Source organism: Pseudophryne corroboree, chromosome 4 (genome assembly GCF_028390025.1).
Source record: "Pseudophryne corroboree isolate aPseCor3 chromosome 4, aPseCor3.hap2, whole genome shotgun sequence".
Classification (NCBI taxonomy): domain Eukaryota; kingdom Metazoa; phylum Chordata; class Amphibia; order Anura; family Myobatrachidae; genus Pseudophryne; species Pseudophryne corroboree.
Genome location: NC_086447.1, coordinates 918,535,288 through 918,557,271, shown reverse-complemented (window position 1 = coordinate 918,557,271; position 21,984 = coordinate 918,535,288). Strand labels below are relative to the sequence as shown.

The 21,984-nt window shown below is 49.7% G+C and overlaps 1 protein-coding gene across 1 annotated transcript in view; it reads right to left on the bottom strand.

The window, feature by feature from the left end:
* The window catches only part of TMEM63A (transmembrane protein 63A), a 102,196-nt gene that overhangs the window by 48,846 nt on the left and 31,366 nt on the right, over positions 1-21,984 (bottom strand). Inside the window, exons 6-11 of the mRNA XM_063918985.1 lie at positions 11,313-11,455; positions 9,546-9,597; positions 7,956-8,064; positions 5,441-5,511; positions 4,076-4,156; positions 2,139-2,262 (exon numbers count right to left, since the gene is read on the bottom strand). Coding sequence (XP_063775055.1) covers positions 2,139-2,262; positions 4,076-4,156; positions 5,441-5,511; positions 7,956-8,064; positions 9,546-9,597; positions 11,313-11,455 — 580 coding nt within the window. The remainder of the gene's footprint in view (positions 1-2,138; positions 2,263-4,075; positions 4,157-5,440; positions 5,512-7,955; positions 8,065-9,545; positions 9,598-11,312; positions 11,456-21,984) is intronic.

The window sequence follows — 21,984 nt, the reverse complement described above, 5'->3', positions numbered from 1 at the left end:
TGAGGCAGCAACACCAGCCATTACACCATTATGTAGGTAGCAGGTGTACTGCTACAGAGGTAAGTACAGTAGATTTCCACACCAATTTCAACATCTTTTCCAATCATTTATATTCCCAGTAACAGATGTCAAAATATGTATTTTCTCGATTTAAATTAGCCTCCCTGCTGGTAAAGCCTTGATGTTGGCACAAACGTTTCTAAGTTGTTTATTATATTGGAGTCACTGGTAAACTACACCCACTTACCCTTCACCACCCCTCCAAATGCGCCTTGTCACCACTTACCTCTCTCCAAAGTCTCAGCTTCACCTGTCCCTTCTGACGTCCTCCCAGTAACAGTCACTTACCCCATCCTAGCCCACCCTCCTCACTTCCCTGGGTGCACACTGGAACTACCCTCACAATTACTCTCATCTCCTCTTCCTGGCAGCATCTCCCCTAATGGCAGGACACCCCCCCACCCCCACCCCACACACACACTCCCCACCACCACCACTGTATTCTCATGTTCCTCCTAACTCCCCATCCACCGTGTACCTCCAATTGTATTCTCATTACCAATTGGTCCATCCTTATACACCACCATTGATTGCACCATGGGCAAGTGCAGCGTCTCCGTCTGACCACGGCCTCCTATGCTGGTGCCACTCTGTGACGCACGCGCCATAGGAGTTTTTAGGAATTTGCCCACTTAGCCCCTAAGCTTCCCATGCTTACTTACTTGTTTGGTCTCTCCCAGGGGCTGCCATCTCCCACCCACCATAAACTGGTGTGTAAATGGCGCACACAGCTAGAACACCAGATACCGTAACATAAGCTCCCAGTACGCTATCTGTCCAACATGGTGACTCGGTACCTACCCTCTGACAGTACCGCGTTACGCAGCAGCACATAATACAAGCTCTGCAGTACGCTATCTGTCCAACATGGTGACTCGGTACCTACCCTCTGACAGTGCCGCGTTACGCAGCAGCACATAATACAAGCTCTGCAGTACGCTATCTGTCCAACATGGTGACTCGGTACCTACCCTCTGACAGTGCCGCGTTACGCAGCAGCACATAATACAAGCTCTGCAGTACGCAATCTGTCCAACATGGTAACTCGGTACCTACCCTCTGACAGCGCCGCGTTACGCAGCAGCACATAATACAAGCTCTGCAGTACGCTATCTGTCCAACATGGTAACTCGGTACCTACCCTCTGACAGTACCGCGTTACGCAGCAGCACATAATACAAGCTCTGCAGTACGCAATCTGTCCAACATGGTAACTCGGTACCTACCCTCTGACAGTGCCGCGTTACGCAGCAGCACATAATACAAGCTCTGCAGTACGCAATCTGTCCAACATGGTAACTCGGTACCTACCCTCTGACTGTGCCGCGTTACACAGCAGCACATAATATAAGCTCTGCAGTACACAATCTGTCCAACATGGTGACTCAGTACCCACCCTCTGACAGTGCCGCGTTACACAGCTGCACATAATACAAGCTCTGCAGTACGCAATCTGTCCAACATGGTAACTCGGTACCTAACCTCTGACAGTGCCGCGTTACGCAGCAGCACATAAAATACAAGCTCTGCAGTACGCTATCTGTCCAACATGGTAACTCGGTACCTAACCTCTGACAGCGCCGCGTTACTCAGCAGCACATAATACAAGCTCTGCAGTACGCTATCTGTCCAACACGGTAACTCGGTACCTACCCTCTGACAGTGCCGCGTTACGCAGCAGCACATAATACAAGCTCTGCAGTACGCTATCTGTCCAACATGGTAACTCGGTACCTACCCTCTGGCAGTGCCACGTTACGCAGCAGCACATAATACAAGCTCTGCAGTACGCTATCTGTCCAACACGGTAACTCGGTACCTACCCTCTGACAGTGCCGCGTTACGCAGCAGCACATAATACAAGCTCTGCAGTACGCAATCTGTCCAACATGGTAACTCGGTACCTATCCTCTGACAGCGCCGCGTTACGCAGCAGCACATAATACAAGCTCTGCAGTACACTATCTGTCCAACATGGTAACTCGGTACCTACCGTCTGACAGTGCCGCGTTACACAGCAACACATAATACAAGCTCTACAGTACACTATCTGTCCAACATGGTAACTCGGTACCTACCCTCGGACAGTGGCGCGTTACGCAGCAGCACAGCTGCCCACAAGGTTTGGGGTTGATGAAAAACAGCTCGCCCGTTCTGTTGTACAGTCTCCTGTAATAGGCCAGACTCTTCTCCGCTTTTTTCCTTCAAATATGAAAAAAAAATACATATAACTGTTAGATAGTTTGATAATTAATATGCATATCTAATTGCTGATAATCTTGTTTAAACTTGTAATATAATCTGATACCACGCTTGTGTAGACAAACAGTGGCAGCTGCTCAATCATTCCTGGATATTATGTGTCAGGTGATAAACGCTTGTGTAGTAATACTTTTACATCACGTGTGTAGAAGTGCGGCTGATGGCGTTAGAACGGAAGGTGCCTCATACGGTAACACTTTAGCACGCAGATTTATCAAGCCCTTGAGAGTGATATTGGTAATAAAAGTACCAACCAACCAGCTCCTAACGGTCATGTCACAGGATGTGTTTGAAAAATGACAGTTATGAGCTGATTGGTTGGTAATTTATCACTCTCCAAGGCTTGATAAATCTGGGCATAACTCTGTAAAATGAATGGACTGGAGGGTTCCGCATACTTGGCAGTTGGTCGGAACAGCAGGATTATATTATGCAGTATATCTGCCGGCCTTCTCTCACTTGTACCTACGATAATGACTGATTGCAACAGAGGACTTTCTAACATAGAAGACATCAACTACACAGAGCCTGTATCATACAGCTGTGACGTATGGAGGAAGACCTACAGATTGCGCATTATACAGCAGAAGTGAGCGCATTATATAGCAGTAATGCCTACTTAGAATGTCAGTGGTGGTCATTCCGAGTTGATCGCTAGCTGCATTTGTTCGCTGTACAGCGATCAGGCTAAACAAGCGCCAGTTCTGCGCACGCATATGCGGCGCAATGTGCACGCACAACGTACTATTACAACGAACTATGTAGTTTCACACAGGGTCTAGCGAAGCTTTTCAGTCGCACTGCTGGCCGCAGAGTGATTGACATGAAGTGGGCGTTTCTGGGTGGCAACTGACCGTTTTCAGGGAGTGGTCGGAAAAACGCAGGCGTGCTAGGGAAAATGCAGGCGTGGCTGGGCGAACGCAGGGCGTGTTTGTGACGTCAAAACAGGAACTGAACAGTCTGAAGTGATCGCAAGCGCTGAGTAGGTCTGAAGCCACTCTGAAACTGCACAAAAACACTTTGTAGCCGCTGTGCGATCCTTTCGTCCGCACTTCTGCTAAGCTAAAACACACTCCCAGTGGGAGGTGCAGTGGCAAACGCAGGATTTCTGGATGAGGGTTTCCAAATGCAATCCACAATCTCCCACTCTGCGGAACATGGAATAAAGTATTAATATTTAACACTAAAGATGGTCTATAGTTTAGTTTGTATCAAACATGTTTAAATAATATTAAATAAGTGGGCAGAAAAAGGTTAAACATACTATAATAAATAAATACGCAAACATAATAGAACTAGCACTGCGAATTTCGAAGCACAGATTCTCCCACTTCATGGTAAAGCTCCTGTCTCTTCTTTATGGCAGCTGCTCTCTGGTCCAGTGCACTGATTGGATGCTCAGATCCACAAACACAGATAACTTGGCAGAAGAAGCTGCTACCACTGTGTATGTTTAGCAGCTCCGCTCTGTCCCTTACACTGCAGGATGTGGTTGCAGCTCTAGTAATCATATTATATACCACTGCTATTGTCATAATTTGAGCCACTTGTCAAGAGGAGGGGGTTTCCAGGCAACCGGAAACCCCCCCTGCGTTTGCCTATGAGGTGACATAGCGTTTGCACGGCTGCTAAAAACTGCTGGCGAGCGGTCAACTCGGAATGATCACCAGTCTCCGCAGTATCGTCACGGCCACGTATAATGGTGGTTAATGTAAAGTGAGGTTGCAGAGCGTTACAGTACACCTTCTAGTACCTCTTGCTGTCGATCTGGATGAGGTCGGCTACGTCATAGCACAGTTGCACCTCCAGCACCTGGCACGTGGGATACGCCTCACTGGCAGAGGAACAAGATTTAGTTAATTACAGTAAGACACACAAGCAGCACAGTCCATCTTACATACTCTCTTCCTACATGACGCATCAGCCCGTCATCACCACTGAAGACCTTCATTGCAATATCGCTCGCAGCCCCCCGTCAGCCGAAGTATGGTGGACATTCTGTGGCGTTTGGGGGGCAGCAACATTCTTCAAAACAGGGGGGAGGGGTCGCAGGGTGTGACATGCCCCTGAATTGGTTACGATACGCCTGCGTTGGACTAGCCACCCCTCCTCTACCTCCCCCAATCGCTGACTACCTGTCAACCGGGATTTGGGAGTCCAAATCCTCACTACAACCGCTGTGTTGGCGCCATCGAGACGCATGCGCATAGTGACTCAGACGACTGCATCTGAATCTGTGTAAGAAGTGGTACGATGCAGCGGCTGCGGCTTTTCCTCACGCCGAGTTCCGATGTGCTTCACCTGCGACTTTGTAAGTGTTTAGAACTAATTCCTGCGCCGTTAAAGCCGCAGCCCGGCGTCTCTAGTAGGGGTATGGGTCGTTGGGTCGACACAATTTAGGTCGACAGTCATTAGGTCAACCACTATTGGTCGACATGCATTAGGTTGACATGGTTATTAGGTCAACAGGTCAAATATCGACATTAGTTTTTTTTAAACTTTTTTTGGTATCGTTTTCTTCGTAAAGTGACCGGGAACCCCAATTAGTGCACCGTGTCCCCTCGCATGGCGAGCAAAATCGTAGTCCACGTGGATCGTAAAGTTGGGCAGTACGGATGGTGTAATGGTTAGCATTACTGCCTCACAGCACTGATGTCATGGGTTCGATTCCCAACATGGCCCTAACTGTGTGGAGTTTGTATATTCTCCCCGTACTTGCGTGGGTTTTCTCCGGGTTCTCCGGTTTCCTCCCACAATCCAAAAAATACACTGGTAGGTTAATTGGCTCCCAACAAAATTAACCCTAGTGTGAATGTGTCTGTGTGTACATGTTATAGGGAATATAGATTGTAAGCTCCACTGGGGCAGGGACTGAGGTGAATGGACAAATATTCTCTGTAAAGCGCTGCGGAATATGCGTGCACTATATAAATAACTGGTAATAAGTATGAATAAGTCCAAAAAGTGAAAAGAAAGGTCAAAAACTCATATCGGCCTTTTGAACTGTCGACCTAGTGACCCTGTCGACCCAATGCATATCGACCAATAGTGGTCGACCTAATGATCGTATCCCCTCTAGTAGACTGTGCGTGGTGTTCGGCTGCGTCTGCGCTTCTACCTGAAGTGATTGCTGATCGTCTCTCTGCCCACTTCTTTTGGAAGCCCCGTCACAAACAGCGTCTGTTTCACCTGCCGAAGAAGACGTGGAAGAAGAGGGTCGGTCTTTATAAGTTTCATAATAGTCCTATATTGTTCTATTACAGATATTCCCTTTATTATACATAACACTGTCCATTATTTACCAACCAGTGATAACATCAGCGGCTGCTGCTAGTGTCAGGTGAGGAAACAAAATATACGGTAAAATGGGAAACACCACAGGGGGCAAATACCGGATTTTGCACAGCAGTACTCTCACTCTTCTTAAATACTACATAGAGCCTGATATAGGTGGTCATTCCGAGTTGATCGCTAGCTGCATTTGTTCGCATTTGATCCCGACTTGCCAATCTTCTGGGAAACCACAAAGGCGGCAGCTTTTAGGAGAGGCAGCAATTTACCAGATCGTGCAGTCAAGGCAGACGTTACCGGTGCGGGAATAAGCAAGATCCCCAATGTGTGCTATCAACACCCTGGTTGCTACCGATGTCCCAATTGTGCCACATGCCAGCGGGTGTGGTATGTAAGGTCGACAGTAAATAGGTCGACAATGTTTGGGTCGACCACTATTGGTCGACAGTAAATAGGTCGACAGGGTGTTTAGGTCGACCGGTCAAAAGGTTGACATGAGTTTTTGATTATTTTTTTGTGTGTCGTTTTCTCCGTACAGTGATCGGGAACCCCAATTAGTGCACCGTATTCGCTCGCCATGCTTCGGGCAGGTTACTACTCCCAATCGTAGTCCGCGTGGATCGTTAAGTATGAAAAAGTTTAAAAAATTTTTTTTTTTTTTTTAAACTCATGTTGACATTTTGACCTGTCGACCTAGAACATGTCACCCTAAAGACCCTGTCGACCTAGAAACCCTGTCGACCAATAGTGGTCGACCCAAACATTGTCGACCAAAAAAGACATATGGTGGCTCGTAAGGAATTTAAACATCCGCATTTAAAATATTTACCATTAAACACGTCATTACACGCAGTACGTCCCACGTGGTATACGCTATGGTTTGCCCATGTGGGCTATACTACATTGGGCACACTACCCGTAAGTTTTGTGAGCGCACGGCAGCCCGTCGATCGGCGATAAAACTGACCTTAGAAAGAAAGGAGGTCGACCAACCGGACGTCACTTTTAGAGTGCGGGTCATACATTGAATTTGTTAAGATACTTTTGTGTTGACCATGTTCCCGTCACAACGGGCGGAAGGGTGACAGGACCAAGACATTACTGAACCTGCGAGTGAACATTATGTTTCCGCAGGGTCTTAATGATAAAATTAACTGGAATGCTTTATGATGTCTTTTTAAGCTCTCCCTTTGTTCTGCATTTATCTTCCTTTTTCTCTGATGCGGAGTATTTTCTATTCCTCTCTGTTTCTGGAGTCCATGTTGATTTATATTTTCTGCACTTTAATTTATTATGGATTTGTACTTTAATATACCGGTATGTGTTTTCTAGTTTATAGTTGTGCACACTGCGGAGGGGGCATCCCGTGCAGGTCAGCTTGCTGGGGAGCGCTGGGGGACAGCGCCGCTTCTGGTATCCGGGCCCTGGTGAGATGCATGCTGAGGGTCGTCTTGGTAACTGGGCATGCTGGGAGCGAAAGTCTACCGCGATACCGCACCCGGAAGTTGGACGCTGGGGTAGTGCCGTGGATGCGGTGTCCCGGCGAGTGAGCGGGTATCTAGATGGGTAAGTTGCACTGTTGTCTTTACTCTTGTATGGGTGGGGGCTCCGAAATGTTGATTTGAAGATAAAAGAATAAAGACTTTGGAGGTTTCAGAGACATAAGCAGCCAGATCTGCGTTCATCTCTGCACAAGCTGGGGGCAAGGCGGCACTGCATGTGTGAGGCTGCCCCCTGTTGCACAGCATGTGTGAGGCTGTCCCCTGCTGCGAACGCATTGGATCTGAGGTTGACCCCTGGCAGCGCTCAGACGGTAAACTGCCGTTTTTTTTTATTGGATCGGCTTCATGTGAGGTCACCGTCACCACCAAATCTCCCCCGTTTTCACGGCACCGCCCTCGCAACACCGTAACTCCGCCCGCCGATTTCAATCACATTGTGGTACACATCCATCGGGGATGCGACCGCAATTTGTATAGCCGTGCAGCCGCTGTGCGGCAGGGTCTGAATGTCTCCCTATATTCGCAAATGCAGACCTTATCCAGACAATGTCAAGTCCAAACATTCCAGACAACAGATACCACACCGATATCTCTAGGTTGTATGATGGAGGCTATAAACCACACAGAGGAAGCTGTATCAGACCTACTAACGAGGATGAGTGGAGAAGTTGCCAACAGCAACCAATTAGATTCCAGCTCTCATTTAGCGAAGACATTCTATAGAATGATAGCTAGAATCTGATTGGTTGCTATAGGCAACACCTCCACTGGTCCTCTCTAGAAGGTCTGATGTGAATGGGGGAGGGAGGGCGCGAGGTCAGACCCCATTTCTGCACCTACCATATTTTCCTCCTTGTACTTGATGGCGGATGTATGATGTCGCATGAGCAGGACAATGGCGATGAGATAAATTACGCCCACGACAGTGTGGAGCCATAGCAGGCTGTCTCTGTAAACACAAAAGGCACAATGCTGTGATGATGGGAATCATGCCAAGTAACGTAGGTAGCATCCTTGGGGCATACATACGATATCCTGGCAGATGGATGGCGGCGGGCACATGACTGACACCAGCATCCCGAAGTAGAGGACTTTACAGGAGTCAGCTAAGTATGTTAACCCTCCCCCATGCTCCCCTCTCCCTCCCTTCCCACAGCCAAACCCTATCCCCCACAGCCTAACCCTATTCCCCCCCCCCGCCGCAGCCTATGCTTAACCTTTCCTGGTGATGCCTAACCCTCCCTTCCCGCAGCCTAACCCTATCCCCCCTCCCCAACAGCCTAACCCTAACCCTCCCTTCCCCGCAGCCTAACCCTAACCCTCCCTTCCCCACAGCCTAACCCTAACCTCCACCCCTGCAGACTAAACTTAACCTTCCCTGGTGATGCCTAACCCTCCCTTCCCGCAGCCTAACTCTAAACTTTCCTTCTCCGCAGCCTATCCCTAACCTTCCCTTCCTTCCCCGCAGCCTAACCCTCCTTTCCCCGCAGACTAACCCTAACCCTCCTTTCCCCGCAGCCTAACCCTAACCCTCCCTTCCCTGCAGCCTAAACCTAACTTCCCTGCAGCCTAAACCTAACTTCCCCGCAGCCTAACCCTTCCTTCCCCGCAGCCTAACCCAAACCTTCCCCTTCTTCCCTGCAGCCTAACCCTAAACCTTCCTTCCCCGCAGCCTAACCCAAACCCTTCCTTCCCCGCAGCCTAACCAAAACCCTCGCCTTCTTCCCCGCAGCCTAACCCAAACCCTTCCTTCCCCGCAGCCTAACCCAAACCCTCGCCTTCTTCCCTGCAGCCTAACCCTAACCCTCCCTTCCTTCCCCGCAGCCTAACCCTCCCTCCCTTCCCCGCAGCCTAACCCTAACCCTCTCTTCCTTCCTCGCAGCCTAACCCTAACCCTCCCTTACTTCCCCGCAGCCTAACCCTCCCTCCCTTCCCCGCAGCCTAACCCTCCCTCCCTTCCCCGCAGCCTAACCCTAACCCTCTCTTCCTTCCTCGCAGCCTAACCGTAAACTTCTCTTCCCTGCAGCCTAACCCTAACCTCCCTTCTCTGCAGCCTAAACCTAAAGCCCCCCCATTCCTGGTTTACCAAGCAGGAGTCCCGGCAGAGCTAGATCGGAATACCGCCAATACATGTCTGGATGCCGGTGTCAACATTCCGCACAGTGTCGGCATTCCGGCGCCAGCACTCTGAAAGGAGGGGTGCTGAACACCGGTATCCTGAACGGATCCCCCTAGCTCCATATAGACAAGTCCATCTGTCCCGATTCAGCCTTCCTCCGGCCTAATAGAACATCTACCGGACCAATGTCACGCACCACACTCCCCTCCATCACTCCTCATATGTAACGTGTTTCATTGCTCTTTCACATTACAGACCGCTACAGAACACGTCACTCCATACACAGAACATGGAGAACATCCAATACTCACTGGTGCTGCAGATTTGCTATTGTTGTTCTGCCAAAGTTCTTTGGATCCTCGTCTTAAAATAAAAAAGAAAATATGTAAATAAAGACTGTACATAGTATCCCCGCTAGAATGCAGGCAGGACAGGGCGCTGACATACGTTTATCGCTGTGCGCGCCGGAAAGGGGGCATGGCTGGCCGGGGAGGGGGCACGGCCCAGTCTGCGTCACTTTTGCGAGCATGCCTAGCACTTAGAGGTGGTGGGCTTCCCCCAAGCTCTGCCGTCACTGTGAATAGATGGCGGTGATCGCTACACTGCAACTTTTCCCACCCGCAGGACACTGCGGCCCGTAGGTGGGGACAAAAGAGGGCAGGCTGCTCCATCCCCAAGATATCTCATTATGGAATGCAAATATTCCATAATACGGAAAAACATGAAATCCAAAATTCTTCTGGCCCCAAGCGTTTCGGATTTGGGAGACTCAAACCTGTATATAATTTAAAAATAAAAGGACCCTCTTAGAAACACATAGGGCCTGACTCTGGGTGTACGCGGCGTTAGCCGCACTAGCACCCGTTGACGCAGTCATGGAGGCGATCACATGCCAATACTAGTTTAAGCCTTTCTTTTGTGTTCTAGCGTGCGCTTGAGACTAGGGTGGCCAACCACGGGCCATTTTTTTTCAATCCCGGGAATATTTTCAATGTGTCCCACCCCCCCTGCCCAGCCCAGATAACTCACCCGAACCTGGACGGGAGGGAGAGTGGGCCACTTGCTGTGAGGTGCGAGACAGTGCAGGGCGGCGGTGAGGTTCGTCCGGTAGGAAGCTGGCTGCGCAGCGTGACCTCTGACTTCTTGTCACGCTGCGCAGTGCACACAGCCGGAGTGAGGTGGAGCCGGGCAGTGTCTGGGCCTCCTGAGGAAGCTCAACGATGCCCGGCATAGAAAAAACTAAGGTGGTGGCCAATCCCGAAATCCCCGGGATTGGAAGCTCCAATCCCAGGATTGAATTATGGACAATTCTAGGCCGGAATCCCGCCGATCCCAATCCACCCTACCTGAGACGCACACTTCCAGAGCCCGTGAATGCCTCACTTATAAACATGATGGAACTACATGCAACACAAAGAACTAAATGCAGCCAAATACTTTTATTCTGTAAATCTCACTACAAATATGTGTGGGGTATTGTACATCCCTGCACATTACACTGTAATATCACATTCACCAGACTTGCGGCGACGTGCGTTTAATAGAAACCCATCTGATGGACTCCAGTGACCGCTACATGACTACAAATCTTTTTACTGCCCATTGTTTGTGATTATACAGCCAAAGCCAAACTATTACCCTTGTATGGCCGGTCTGAACTGACAACCAGGCTCCTCCCACTTATGTCATAGCGCTGATTTACATAGGTTTTACATTGGCGTTCACAACAGTAATTAAAGGTCATATATGTCATATGTTTGCACCATTCAGATGCTATTATAGCAATGTGAATAGAAATTCGGTAAACACCGATCTGTAGGAAATTTTGGTTACCATTAAACGCACCGGTGGCCACAAACGTTACCTAGATAAGGAAGATACCCGACTTTCCTTTATGTGATACTGTATGTCCAAATCATTCTAAGGGGGAGGTGTATCAAGCTTTGGAGACTGATAATGCGGAGAAGTTGCCCACCTAATGGCTCTGTTATTTATCTAGCAAGTCGTTGAAATGATTCATCTGGTTGCCCAAATTTGCTCAACTCTCGCCAAGGCCTACTGGTACGGAGAATAATTACCCAGTAAATTTCCAGACAAGTTGACGGGAAGGATAACGGCCACAGACAGGACGCAGGCGATGACCAAGGCACATATTATGTGGCGCTGGAAGGAAAGGTAGTGGATGGCATCTTCTCCACATCGCTCATAGATGTCGTTATCGCTAAGACAGAGGAAAACAAAGCTTTACGTGCGTTTTCTGTATAGAGACAGTGTACAACCCCATTGTACGGAAAACGCTATGGATTATGGCGCTGAATAATACACGAGATCAATGAGACGTTCAGGCTTAGCTAAATATCTCCATCATGCTCTTCTTCTTCCCCCCACAGCCTGAGGGCGGAGATATTTATCCACGTCATCAGCGTGTGACTGAGAGGCTGGGAGAGTGTGACTGATTATTGTGTAAGGGCCCTGGTGTCTAGCTTTGCAACTTCCCCATTTTGTGTCATCTCTTCCAGGGTTGTCTATTCCACCCGGGGAAATCTAAGTAGCGCGCCCAAATTGGCTGCCTCATCTGGTACTTTTTGGGGATGGGATATTTAACAAGTGGGGCAAGTAGACAAAATTTCTTATTGGTGCTGTGTGCGCGTGCTGATTGGGCACGCACACCAAATAATGGGTGTGGCCACGTGCCACACGAGGCGTGGCTAGATAAAATGGGGGCATGATACACATATGGGGGGCCAGATACACATATGATCCAAATAGTGCCACTTGCCCCTAGTAGTGCAGTGCCAGACACATATATGCCCCCACAGTGCCAGATATGCCCCCGCAGTGCCAGACACACATACGCCCCAAGTGCCAGATACGCCCCCACAGTGCAGGATATACATACGCCCCCAGTGCCAGATACGCCCCACAGTGCAGGATACACATATGCCCCCACAGTGCAGGATACACATATGCCCCCACAGTTCCAGATACACCTATGCGCCCACAGTGCCAGATACACCTATACCCCCACAGTGCCAGATACACCTATGCGCCCACAGTGCCAGATACACCTATGCGCCCACAGTGCCAGATACACCTATACCCCCACAGTGCCAGATACACCTATGCGCCAACAGTGCCAGATACACCTATGCACCCATCAGTGCCAGATACACAGATGCCCCACAGTGCCAGATACACATATGCCCCACAGTGCCAGATACACATATGCCCCACAGTGCCAGATACACATATGCCCCACAGTGCCAGATACACACATGCCCCCACAGTGCCAGATACACACATGCCCCCACAGTGCCAGGCACACATGCTCCCACAGTGCCAGAGATGCCCCTACAGTGCCAGATACACATATGTCCCCACAAAGCCAGATACTCATGCCCCCACAGTGCCAGGGATGCCCCTACAGTGCCAGATACACATATGCCCAACAGTGCCAGATACACATGCCCCACAGTGCCAGATACACATATGCCCCCAGTGTCAGATACACATATGCCCCCACAGTGCCAGATATGCCCCTACAGTGCCAGTTACACATACGCCCCCACTGCCCCACAGTGCCAGGTACACCCCTCCCTCAGTGATGCTAAATGCGCTGCTGCCCCTGGCTGTTGTGTATGACGGGGGGCTGAGTGCAGCATGCGCCTCTCCTGCCCCTCAGTGTTCAGTCTGGTCTCGGCGGCGTGTATCTCCAATCAGGTGCCGGTTTGTGAGCCAATCAAAGCTTGCGGGTCCAGCAGACAATCAGGATCCACAGCTGCCAGTCTGTGAGCTCTGACTTGCTAGCGAACCGGCGCCTCATTAGAGATACACGCCGCCGGAGACCGGACTGAACACAGAGGGGCAGGAGAGGCACGCGCTGCGCTCCCCTCCCCTCAACACACAGCAGAGCAGCGGCTGCAAGCATGGTGGTCAGGCCGGCGGTACTGCGTACAGGCTGGCAGTTTCTTACCGGTACGCAGTGCCGCCCCGTGCCGCACTGTGTATAACCCAAAATGGCTGCACCAACCCTGCATTATGTTTACTGTGCCTATTGTATCCATCGTTATTTTGTTTTGTTCTTTTCTGTATCACTAAAACACTGTTCTATGTATTTATGTTTGTAAAGAGATTCCGAGTCCTGCGGGAGAAAAGAGCTCAAATACTTTATTTCATTCATAACCTCTGAATTTTTTTATTTATTTTTTACGATAGAGAACATATAAAAAGTCACAAAATTAAAGACCCCAAGTCAGTAACAGTATCGTAAGCACAAACATAAAACGTAATGACGGATAAGGAATTATCGGGAACAATCAGCAGACAAGCGCATGACCACTATGTACACACCAAGTAAGAAAATAAAACAAATCATCATTCACCGAGGAAAGAGGCAGAACTGAGGCATCGGAGACACCCTCAGGACACAGAGACACCATACGGTGCGAGCCTGGAGCAAACCCTAGCACAGCTGAGGGAGCATGGTCTTTTTCAAGGTACTTGAATCAGATGTGGGAGAGATGGGACCATTAACCAAACTCAGCCAATAGGAGCTTGCGGAGCCATCCAGGTCCGGCCTAGCCAGACCCCAGCTCTCACCACAAGTAGATTGCCGAAGTAAAGCTGCAGGTATAAGTTTAGGGAGTCAGCCAGGCCCAGTCCAAAAAATATATAGACATGGGTTAGATAATGTTATCTTAAACCCCAGTCCTACCCACAATGCCTCAACCAGGAACCAAATCAGACATGAGACCAGAGCAAGTGCCAGAATCAGCCGAGATGGCTCCACACATAAGCCAGGAGTCAGCAGACATACAGCCAAAAACATTGAGCCCAACGGGGGTCCGAAGGAGAGTCACTTGTATCTTCTGAGATCTGGCGTATGCAGTGGCTATATGAGGTGACTCCAACAGAACCGCCCAATCCTCATCGAACAGAAGACCCATGTCCTCCTCCCACTGTAACCTAAGGGAACACAGTCCCCAGATGCAATAACAATGTAGAATATGTTAAATAGACTTTTGGCTAGAGAGGGCCCAAAGCAGAGCAGAGACAGCTTCTCCCACTGTGCACAGAGAGCGTGTCGGAGCTGCAGGTACCTATACAACAGGGGGGGTGGGAGGTCAAAATCTAGATTCAACTGAGCAAATGAGTGTGATACCCCATTCTGATACAGCTCACCCAAAGAATGCGCCCCACAGGACAGCCAGAGGGATGGTCCCTCAAGAGTGTGAAGTTCAGGGAGGTGGCATTGTCCAATGGTGGTGAACAGGGCTCAATCCCAGACTCCTTCAGTAACTTGGCTGCTGACAGTCAATCTCTACATCCCTGGACCAGGCAGCAGGTAAGCGGCGATGAACAAACTGCGCAGATAAATTATACAGTCTCGTGTCCGGCAGAATCAACACCTCCCCCCCTCCCCACCCCAGCCCAGCGTTTAGAGGTAATACAGGACCCAATTGAAGGAGGTCACATAATGGACAGGTGTGGTATGGAGGGACCACCCTTAGGTTTACAGTGTCTAGGTCGACAGTAACTAGGTCGACATGTTCTAGGTCAACAGGTGTCGTTTTCTCTGTACACTGACCGGGAACCCCAATTAGTGCACTGTGTCCCCTCGCATGGCTCGCGGCTTCGAGCAGGGTGCCTCGCTCAGGTTACTATTCCCAATCGTAGTCACGTGGATCGCTTAGTATGAAAAAGTTCAAAAAAGAAAATAATTGTGAAAATTTCATGTCGACCTTTTGACCTGTCGACCTAGAACATGTCAACCTAGAGACCCTGTCGACCTAGATACTGTCGACCAAGACATTGTCACCTTAAGTGTGGTCGACCTAGAGACCGGATACCATAATGGACAATAGTAGAAGAGAGAGATTGAGGAGGATAGAACGAGGAATGTTGGAAACTTGGGATAAAGTTTGCTCTTATGGCACAGGCCATTGGATCTATGGCAATAATGTGGACCCCTGTCCGATGCCCCTACCAAGCGTAAACAGACCCATAACCAAATCATTCATAGAATCCCTGACACCAGGACAAGGATAGAGGAGCTGAACCCAAGCCAGAAACCCAGGACCCACCCTGAATATAGACAGCACTCCCCATAAAAAAATAAGAATTTACTTACCGATAATTCTATTTCTCGTAGTCCGTAGTGGATGCTGGGAACTCCGTAAGGACCATGGGGAATAGCGGCTCCGCGGGAGACTGGGCACAAAAGTAAAGCTTTAGGACTACCTGGTGTGCACTGGCTCCTCCCCCTATGACCCTCCTCCAAGCCTCAGTTAGGATACTGTGCCCGGACGAGCGTACACAATAAGGAAGGATTCATGAATCCCGGGTAAGACTCATACCAGCCACACCAATCACACCGTACAACTTGTGATCTGAACCCAGTTAACAGCATGATAACAGAGGAGCCTCTGAAAAGATGGCTCACAACAACAATAACCCGATTTAGTTAACAATAATTGCAGACAATCGGCACTTGGGATGGGCGCCCAGCATCCACTACGGACTATGAGAAATAGAATTATCGGTAAGTAAATTCTTATTTTCTCTGACGTCCTAGTGGATGCTGGGAACTCCGTAAGGACCATGGGGATTATACCAAAGCTCCCAAACGGGCGGGAGAGTGCGGATGACTCTGCAGCACCGAATGAGAGAACTCCAGGTCCTCCTCAGCCAGGGTATCGAATTTGTAGAATTTAGCAAACGTGTTTGCCCCTGACCAAGTAGCTGCTCGGCAAAGTTGTAAAGCCGAGAACCCTCGGGTAGCCGCCCAAGATGAGCCCACCTTCCTTGTGGAATGGGCTTTTACAGATTTTGGCTGTGGCAAGCCTGCCACAGAATGTGCAAGCTGAATTGTACTACAAATCCAACGAGCAATAGTCTGCTTAGAAGCAGGACCACCCAGCTTGTTGGGTGCATACAGGATAAACAGCGAGTCAGATTTTCTGACTCCAGCCGTCCTGGAAACATATATTTTCAGGGCCCTGACTACGTCCAGCAACTTGGAGTCCTCCAAGTCCCTAGTAGCCGCAGGTACCACAATAGGCTGGTTCAGGTGAAACGCTGAAACCACCTTAGTGAGAAATTTAGGACGAGTCCTCAATTCTGCCCTGTCCGTATGAAAAATCAGGTAAGGGCTTTTATAGGATAAAGCCGCCAATTCTGACACACGCCTGGCCGAAGCCAGGGCCAACAGCATTACCCCTTTCCATGTGAGATATTTTAAGTCCACAGTGGTGAGTGGTTCAAACCAATGTGATTTTAGGAACCCCAAAACTACATTGAGATCCCAGGGTGCCACTGGAGGCACAAAAGGAGGCTGTATATGCAGCACCCCCTTGACAAACGTCTGAACTTCAGGAACTGAAGCCAGTTCTTTCTGGAAGAAAATCGACAGGGCCGAAATTTGAACCTTAATGGACCCCAATTTTAGACCCATAGACACTCCTGTTTGCAGGAAATGCAGAAATCGGCCCAGTTGAAATTCCTCTGTAGGGGCCTTCCTGGCCTCGCACCACGCAACATATTTACGCCAAATACGGTGATAATGCCTTGCGGTTACATCCTTCCTGGCTTTGATCAGGGTAGGGATGACTTCATCCGGAATGCCTTTTTCCTTCAGGATCCGGCGTTCAACCGCCATGCCGTCAAACGCAGCCGCGGTAAGTCTTGGAACAGACAGGGTCCTTGCTGGAGCAGGTCCCTTCTTAGAGGTAGAGGCCACGGTTCCTCTGTGAGCATCTCTTGAAGTTCCGGGTACCGAGTCCTTCTTGGCCAATCCGGAGCCATGAGTATAGTTCTTACTCCTCTCCGTCTTATAATTCTCAGTACCTTGGGTATGAGAGGCAGAGGAGGGAACACATACACTGACTGGTACACCCACGGTGTTACCAGAGCGTCCACAGCTATTGCCTGAGGGTCCCTTGACCTGGCGCAATACCTGTCTAGTTTTTTGTTGAGGCGGGACGCCATCATGTCCACCTTTGGTTTTTCCCAACGGTTCACAATCATGTTGATGACTTCTGGATGAAGTCCCCACTCTCCCGGGTGGAGGTCGTGCCTGCTGAGGAAGTCTGCTTCCCAGTTGTCCACTTCCGGAATGAACACTGCTGACAGTGCTATCACATGATTTTCCGCCCAGCGAAGAATCCTTGCAGCTTCTGCCATTGCCCTCCTGCTTCTTGTGCCGCCCTGTCTGTTTACGTGGGCGACTACCGTGATGTTGTCTGACTGGATCAGCACCGGCTGACCTTGAAGCAGAGGTCTTGCTAGGCTTAGAGCATTGTAAATGGCCCTTAGCTCCAGGATATTTATGTGAAGTGATGTCTCCAGGCTTGACCACAAGCCCTGGAAATTCCTTCCCTGTGTGACTGCTCCCCAGCCTCGCAGGCTGGCATCCATGGTCACCAGGACCCAGTCCTGAATGCCGAATCTGCGGCCCTCTAGAAGATGAGCACTCTGTAACCACCACAGGAGAGACACCCTTGTCTTTGGTGACAGGGTTATCCGCTGATGCATCTGAAGATGCGATCCGGACCATTTGTCCAGCAGGTCCCACTGAAAAGTTCTTGCGTGGAATCTGCCGAATGGGATTGCTTTGTAGGAAGCCACCATTTTTCCCAGTACCCTTGTGCATTGATGCACTGAGACTTGGCCTGGTTTTAGGAGGTTTCTGACTAGCTCGGCTAACTCCCTGGCTTTCTCCTCCGGGAGAAACACCTTTTTCTGGACTGTGTCCAGGATCATCCCTAGGAATAGAAGACGTGTCGTCGGGATCAGCTGCGATTTTGGAATATTGAGAATCCAACCGTGCTACCCCGACTTCCAACTGTTCCCTGGATCTTGCCCTTATCAGGAGATCGTCCAAGTAAGGGATAACTAAAACTCCCTTCCTTCGAAGGAGTATCATCATTTCGGCCATTACTTTGGTAAAGACCCGGGGTGCCGTGGACAATCCAAACGGCAGCGTCTGAAACGGATAGTGACAGTTCTGTACCACAAACCTGAGGTACCCTTGGTGAGAAGGGTAAATTGGGACATGGAGGTAAGCATCCTTGATGTCCAGAGACACCATATAATCCCCTTCTTCCAGGTTCGCAATCACCGCTCTGAGTGACTCCATCTTGAACTTGAACCTCTGTATGTAAGTGTTCAAGGATTTTAGATTTAAAATAGGTCTCACCGAGCCGTCCGGCTTCGGTACCACAAACAGCGTGGAATAATACCCCTTTCCCTGTTGCAGGAGGGGTACCTTGATTATCACCTGCTGGGAATACAGCTTGTGAATGGCTTCCAATACCGCCTCCCTGTCGGAGGGAGACGTCGGTAAAGCAGACTTTAGGAAACGGCGAGGGGGAGACGTCTCGAATTCCAATTTGTACCCCTGAGATACCACCTGAAGGATCCAGGGGTCCACTTGTGAGTGAGCCCACTGCGCGCTGAAATTCTTGAGACGGGCCCCCACCGTGCCTGAGTCCGCTTGTAAAGCCCCAGCGTCATGCTGAGGACTTGGCAGAGGCGGGAGAGGGCTTCTGTTCCTGGGAACTGGCTGTTTGCTGCAGCCTTTTCCCTCTCCCTCTGCCACGGGGCAGAAAAGAGGAGCCCTTTGCCCGCTTGCCCTTATGGGGCCGAAAGGACTGCGCCTGATAATATGGCGTCTTCTTATGTTGAGAGGCTACCTGGGGTAAAAATGTGGATTTCCCAGCAGTTGCCGTGGCTACCAGGTCTGATAGACCTACCCCAAATAACTCCTCCTCTTTATAAGGCAATACTTCCATATGCCTTTTGGAATCCGCATCACCTGACCACTGCCACGTCCATAACCCTCTTCTGGCAGAAATGGACAGCGCACTTACTCTTGATGCCAGTCGGCAGATATCCCTCTGTGCATCACGCATATATAGAAATGCATCTTTTAAATGCTCTATAGTCAGTAATATACTGTCCCTGTCTAGGGTATCAATATTGTTCGTCAGGGAATCCGACCAAGCCACCCCAGCACTGCACATCCAGGCGGAGGCGATTGCTGGTCGCAGTATAACTCCCGCATGAGTGTATATACATTTTAGGATATTCTCCTGCTTTCTGTCAGCAGGTTCCTTAAGGGCGGCCGTCTCAGGAGAGGGTAGTGCCACCTGTTTAGACAAGCGTGTGAGCGCTTTATCCACCCTAGGGGGTGTTTCCCAACGTGCCCTATCTTCTGGCGGGAAAGGGTATGATGCTAATAACCTTTTAGGAATTATCAGTTTTTTATCGGGGGAAACCCACGCTTCATCACACACTTCATTTAATTCCTCAGAAGCAGGAAAAACTACAGGCAGTTTTTTCTCACCAAACATAATACCCTTTTTAGTGGTACTTGTATTATCAGAAATATGTAAAACATTTTTCATTGCCTCAATCATGTAACGTGTGGCCCTACTGGAAGTCACATTTGTCTCTTCATCGTCGACACTGGAGTCAGTATCCGTGTCGGCGTCTGTGTCTGCCATCTGAGGTAACGGGCGTTTTAGAGCCCCTGATGGCCTTTGAGACGCCTGGACAGGCACAAGCTGAGTAGCCGGCTGCCTCATGTAATCAACCGTCTTTTGTAAAGAGCTGACACTGTCACGTAATTCCTTCCATAAGCCCATCCACTCAGGTGTCGACTCCCTAGGGGGTGACATCTCTATTACAGGCAATTGCTCCGCCTCCACATAATTTTCCTCCTCAAACATGTCGACACAATCGTACCGACACACAGCACACACACAGGGAATGCTCTGATAGAGGACAGGACCCCACTAGCCCTATGGGGAGACAGAGGGAGAGTATGCCAGCACACACCAGAGCGCTATATATATATATAAACAGGGATAACCTTACAGAAGTGTTTTTCCCCTTATAGCTGCTGTTATGTTAATACTGCGCCTAATTAGTGCCCCCCTCTCTTGTTTTACCCTTTTCTGTAGTGCAGGACTGCAGGGGAGAGTCAGGGAGACGTCCTTCCAGCGGAGCTGTGAGGGAAAATGGCGCCCGTGTGCTGAGGAGATAGGCTCCGCCCCCTTCTCGGCTGACTTTTCTCCCACTTTTTGCTATATTCTGGCAGGGGTTAAAATACATCCATATAGCCCTGGGGGTTATATGTGATGTATTTTCGCCAGCCAAGGTTTTTTTTATTGCTGCTCAGGGCGCCCCCCCCAGCGCCCTGCACCCTCAGTGACCGGAGTGTGAAGTGTGCCTGAGGAGCAATGGCGCATAGCTGCAGTGCTGTGCGCTACCTTGGTGAAGACTGGATGTCTTCTGCCGCCGATTTTCCGGACCTCTTCTTGCTTCTGGCTCTGTAAGGGGGCCGGCGGCGCGGCTCTGGGACCGGACTCAGAGGCTGGGCCTGTGTTCGGTCCCTCTGGAGCTAATGGTGTCCAGTAGCCAAGAAGCCCAAGCTGGCTGCAAGCAGGCAGGTTCGCTTCTTCTCCCCTTAGTCCCTCGATGCAGTGAGCCTGTTGCCAGCAGGTCTCACTGAAAATAAAAAACCTAAAACTAAACTTTTTCTAAGAAACTCAGGAGAGCCTCCTAGATTGCACCCATCTCGGCCGGGCACAAAAATCTAACTGAGGCTTGGAGGAGGGTCATAGGGGGAGGAGCCAGTGCACACCAGGTAGTCCTAAAGCTTTACTTTTGTGCTTAGTCTCCTGCGGAGCCGCTATTCCCCATGGTCCTTACGGAGTTCCCAGCATCCACTAGGACGTCAGAGAAACAGGAATTCTGCAGAATCCAGCATCTTGTGCTGCATCCGAGGACACAACGAGAGCATCTTCCAATCCCTCGCCAGCGATCCACGGGCAACATACCCCGCCTGCCATGGGGAGGAAGCAGATAGTGCCCAACAAGTTTTAGGATGCTTCTGCAGAGGTTCTGCAATATGTGTATACTGCGGCGCCTGTGTATGACTACATAAACCATCAGGATCATATATACAGTATGTGGTGTGTGACTGTGTGTATATCTGGCTGTGATACTAGCCAATGCCTCCCCAGCCATACCACATATCACTGGTGCATAATGCTTCGAGCAACATTAACTTTGGCCATGTAAGCCATAAACCTACCAGCTTGTACATAACCACCATGGGCCAAAAAGACAAGACAGCACTTCAATTTGTCAAGCAAGAAATCATACCATTTCTTATGAATGATCAACCACTCAACCCTATCTGCTGGAAGCCTACTAACAATGTACCTCTCCTCAAGGGTTCCACATCTCAGTTCTGATTCCACCGTCCTATGGAAAATCTTAAACTGTGCCACCTAATAGATTAAGGTACCCCAGAGTGAAGACTTAGAAGTATCTCAGAGTAGAGGGGCAGTAGACCCAACAGGATTAGCAGTAAAGAATGCCTCCCGGACCACAAGTAGTCCAGACGATGTCCCCATCTGTGTCAGCCAACAAGGATTAAACTTCCCAAAGGATGCTCTCTTAAGGGAATATAAATTCAGCGCCAACAACAGAGGAGAGTGTCAACCGCATGAGAGTACAGAATGGGAAAAAGATAACATGCAGGAGATTTACTAAAGCTTCAAAAACAGGTAAGTGGTGGTTTTGCCAATAGCAACAGCAGGGTGTCGCTGGCGCCACTAAACGGATTTAAAAAATCAGGAGAGACAAGGAGACGGGCCCATCTCTCGCAGGACTCAGATTCTTCCCTCCACCATCTAATACCTTGTCAAATATCGCATTAAAGTGCCCTATGTGAATAAC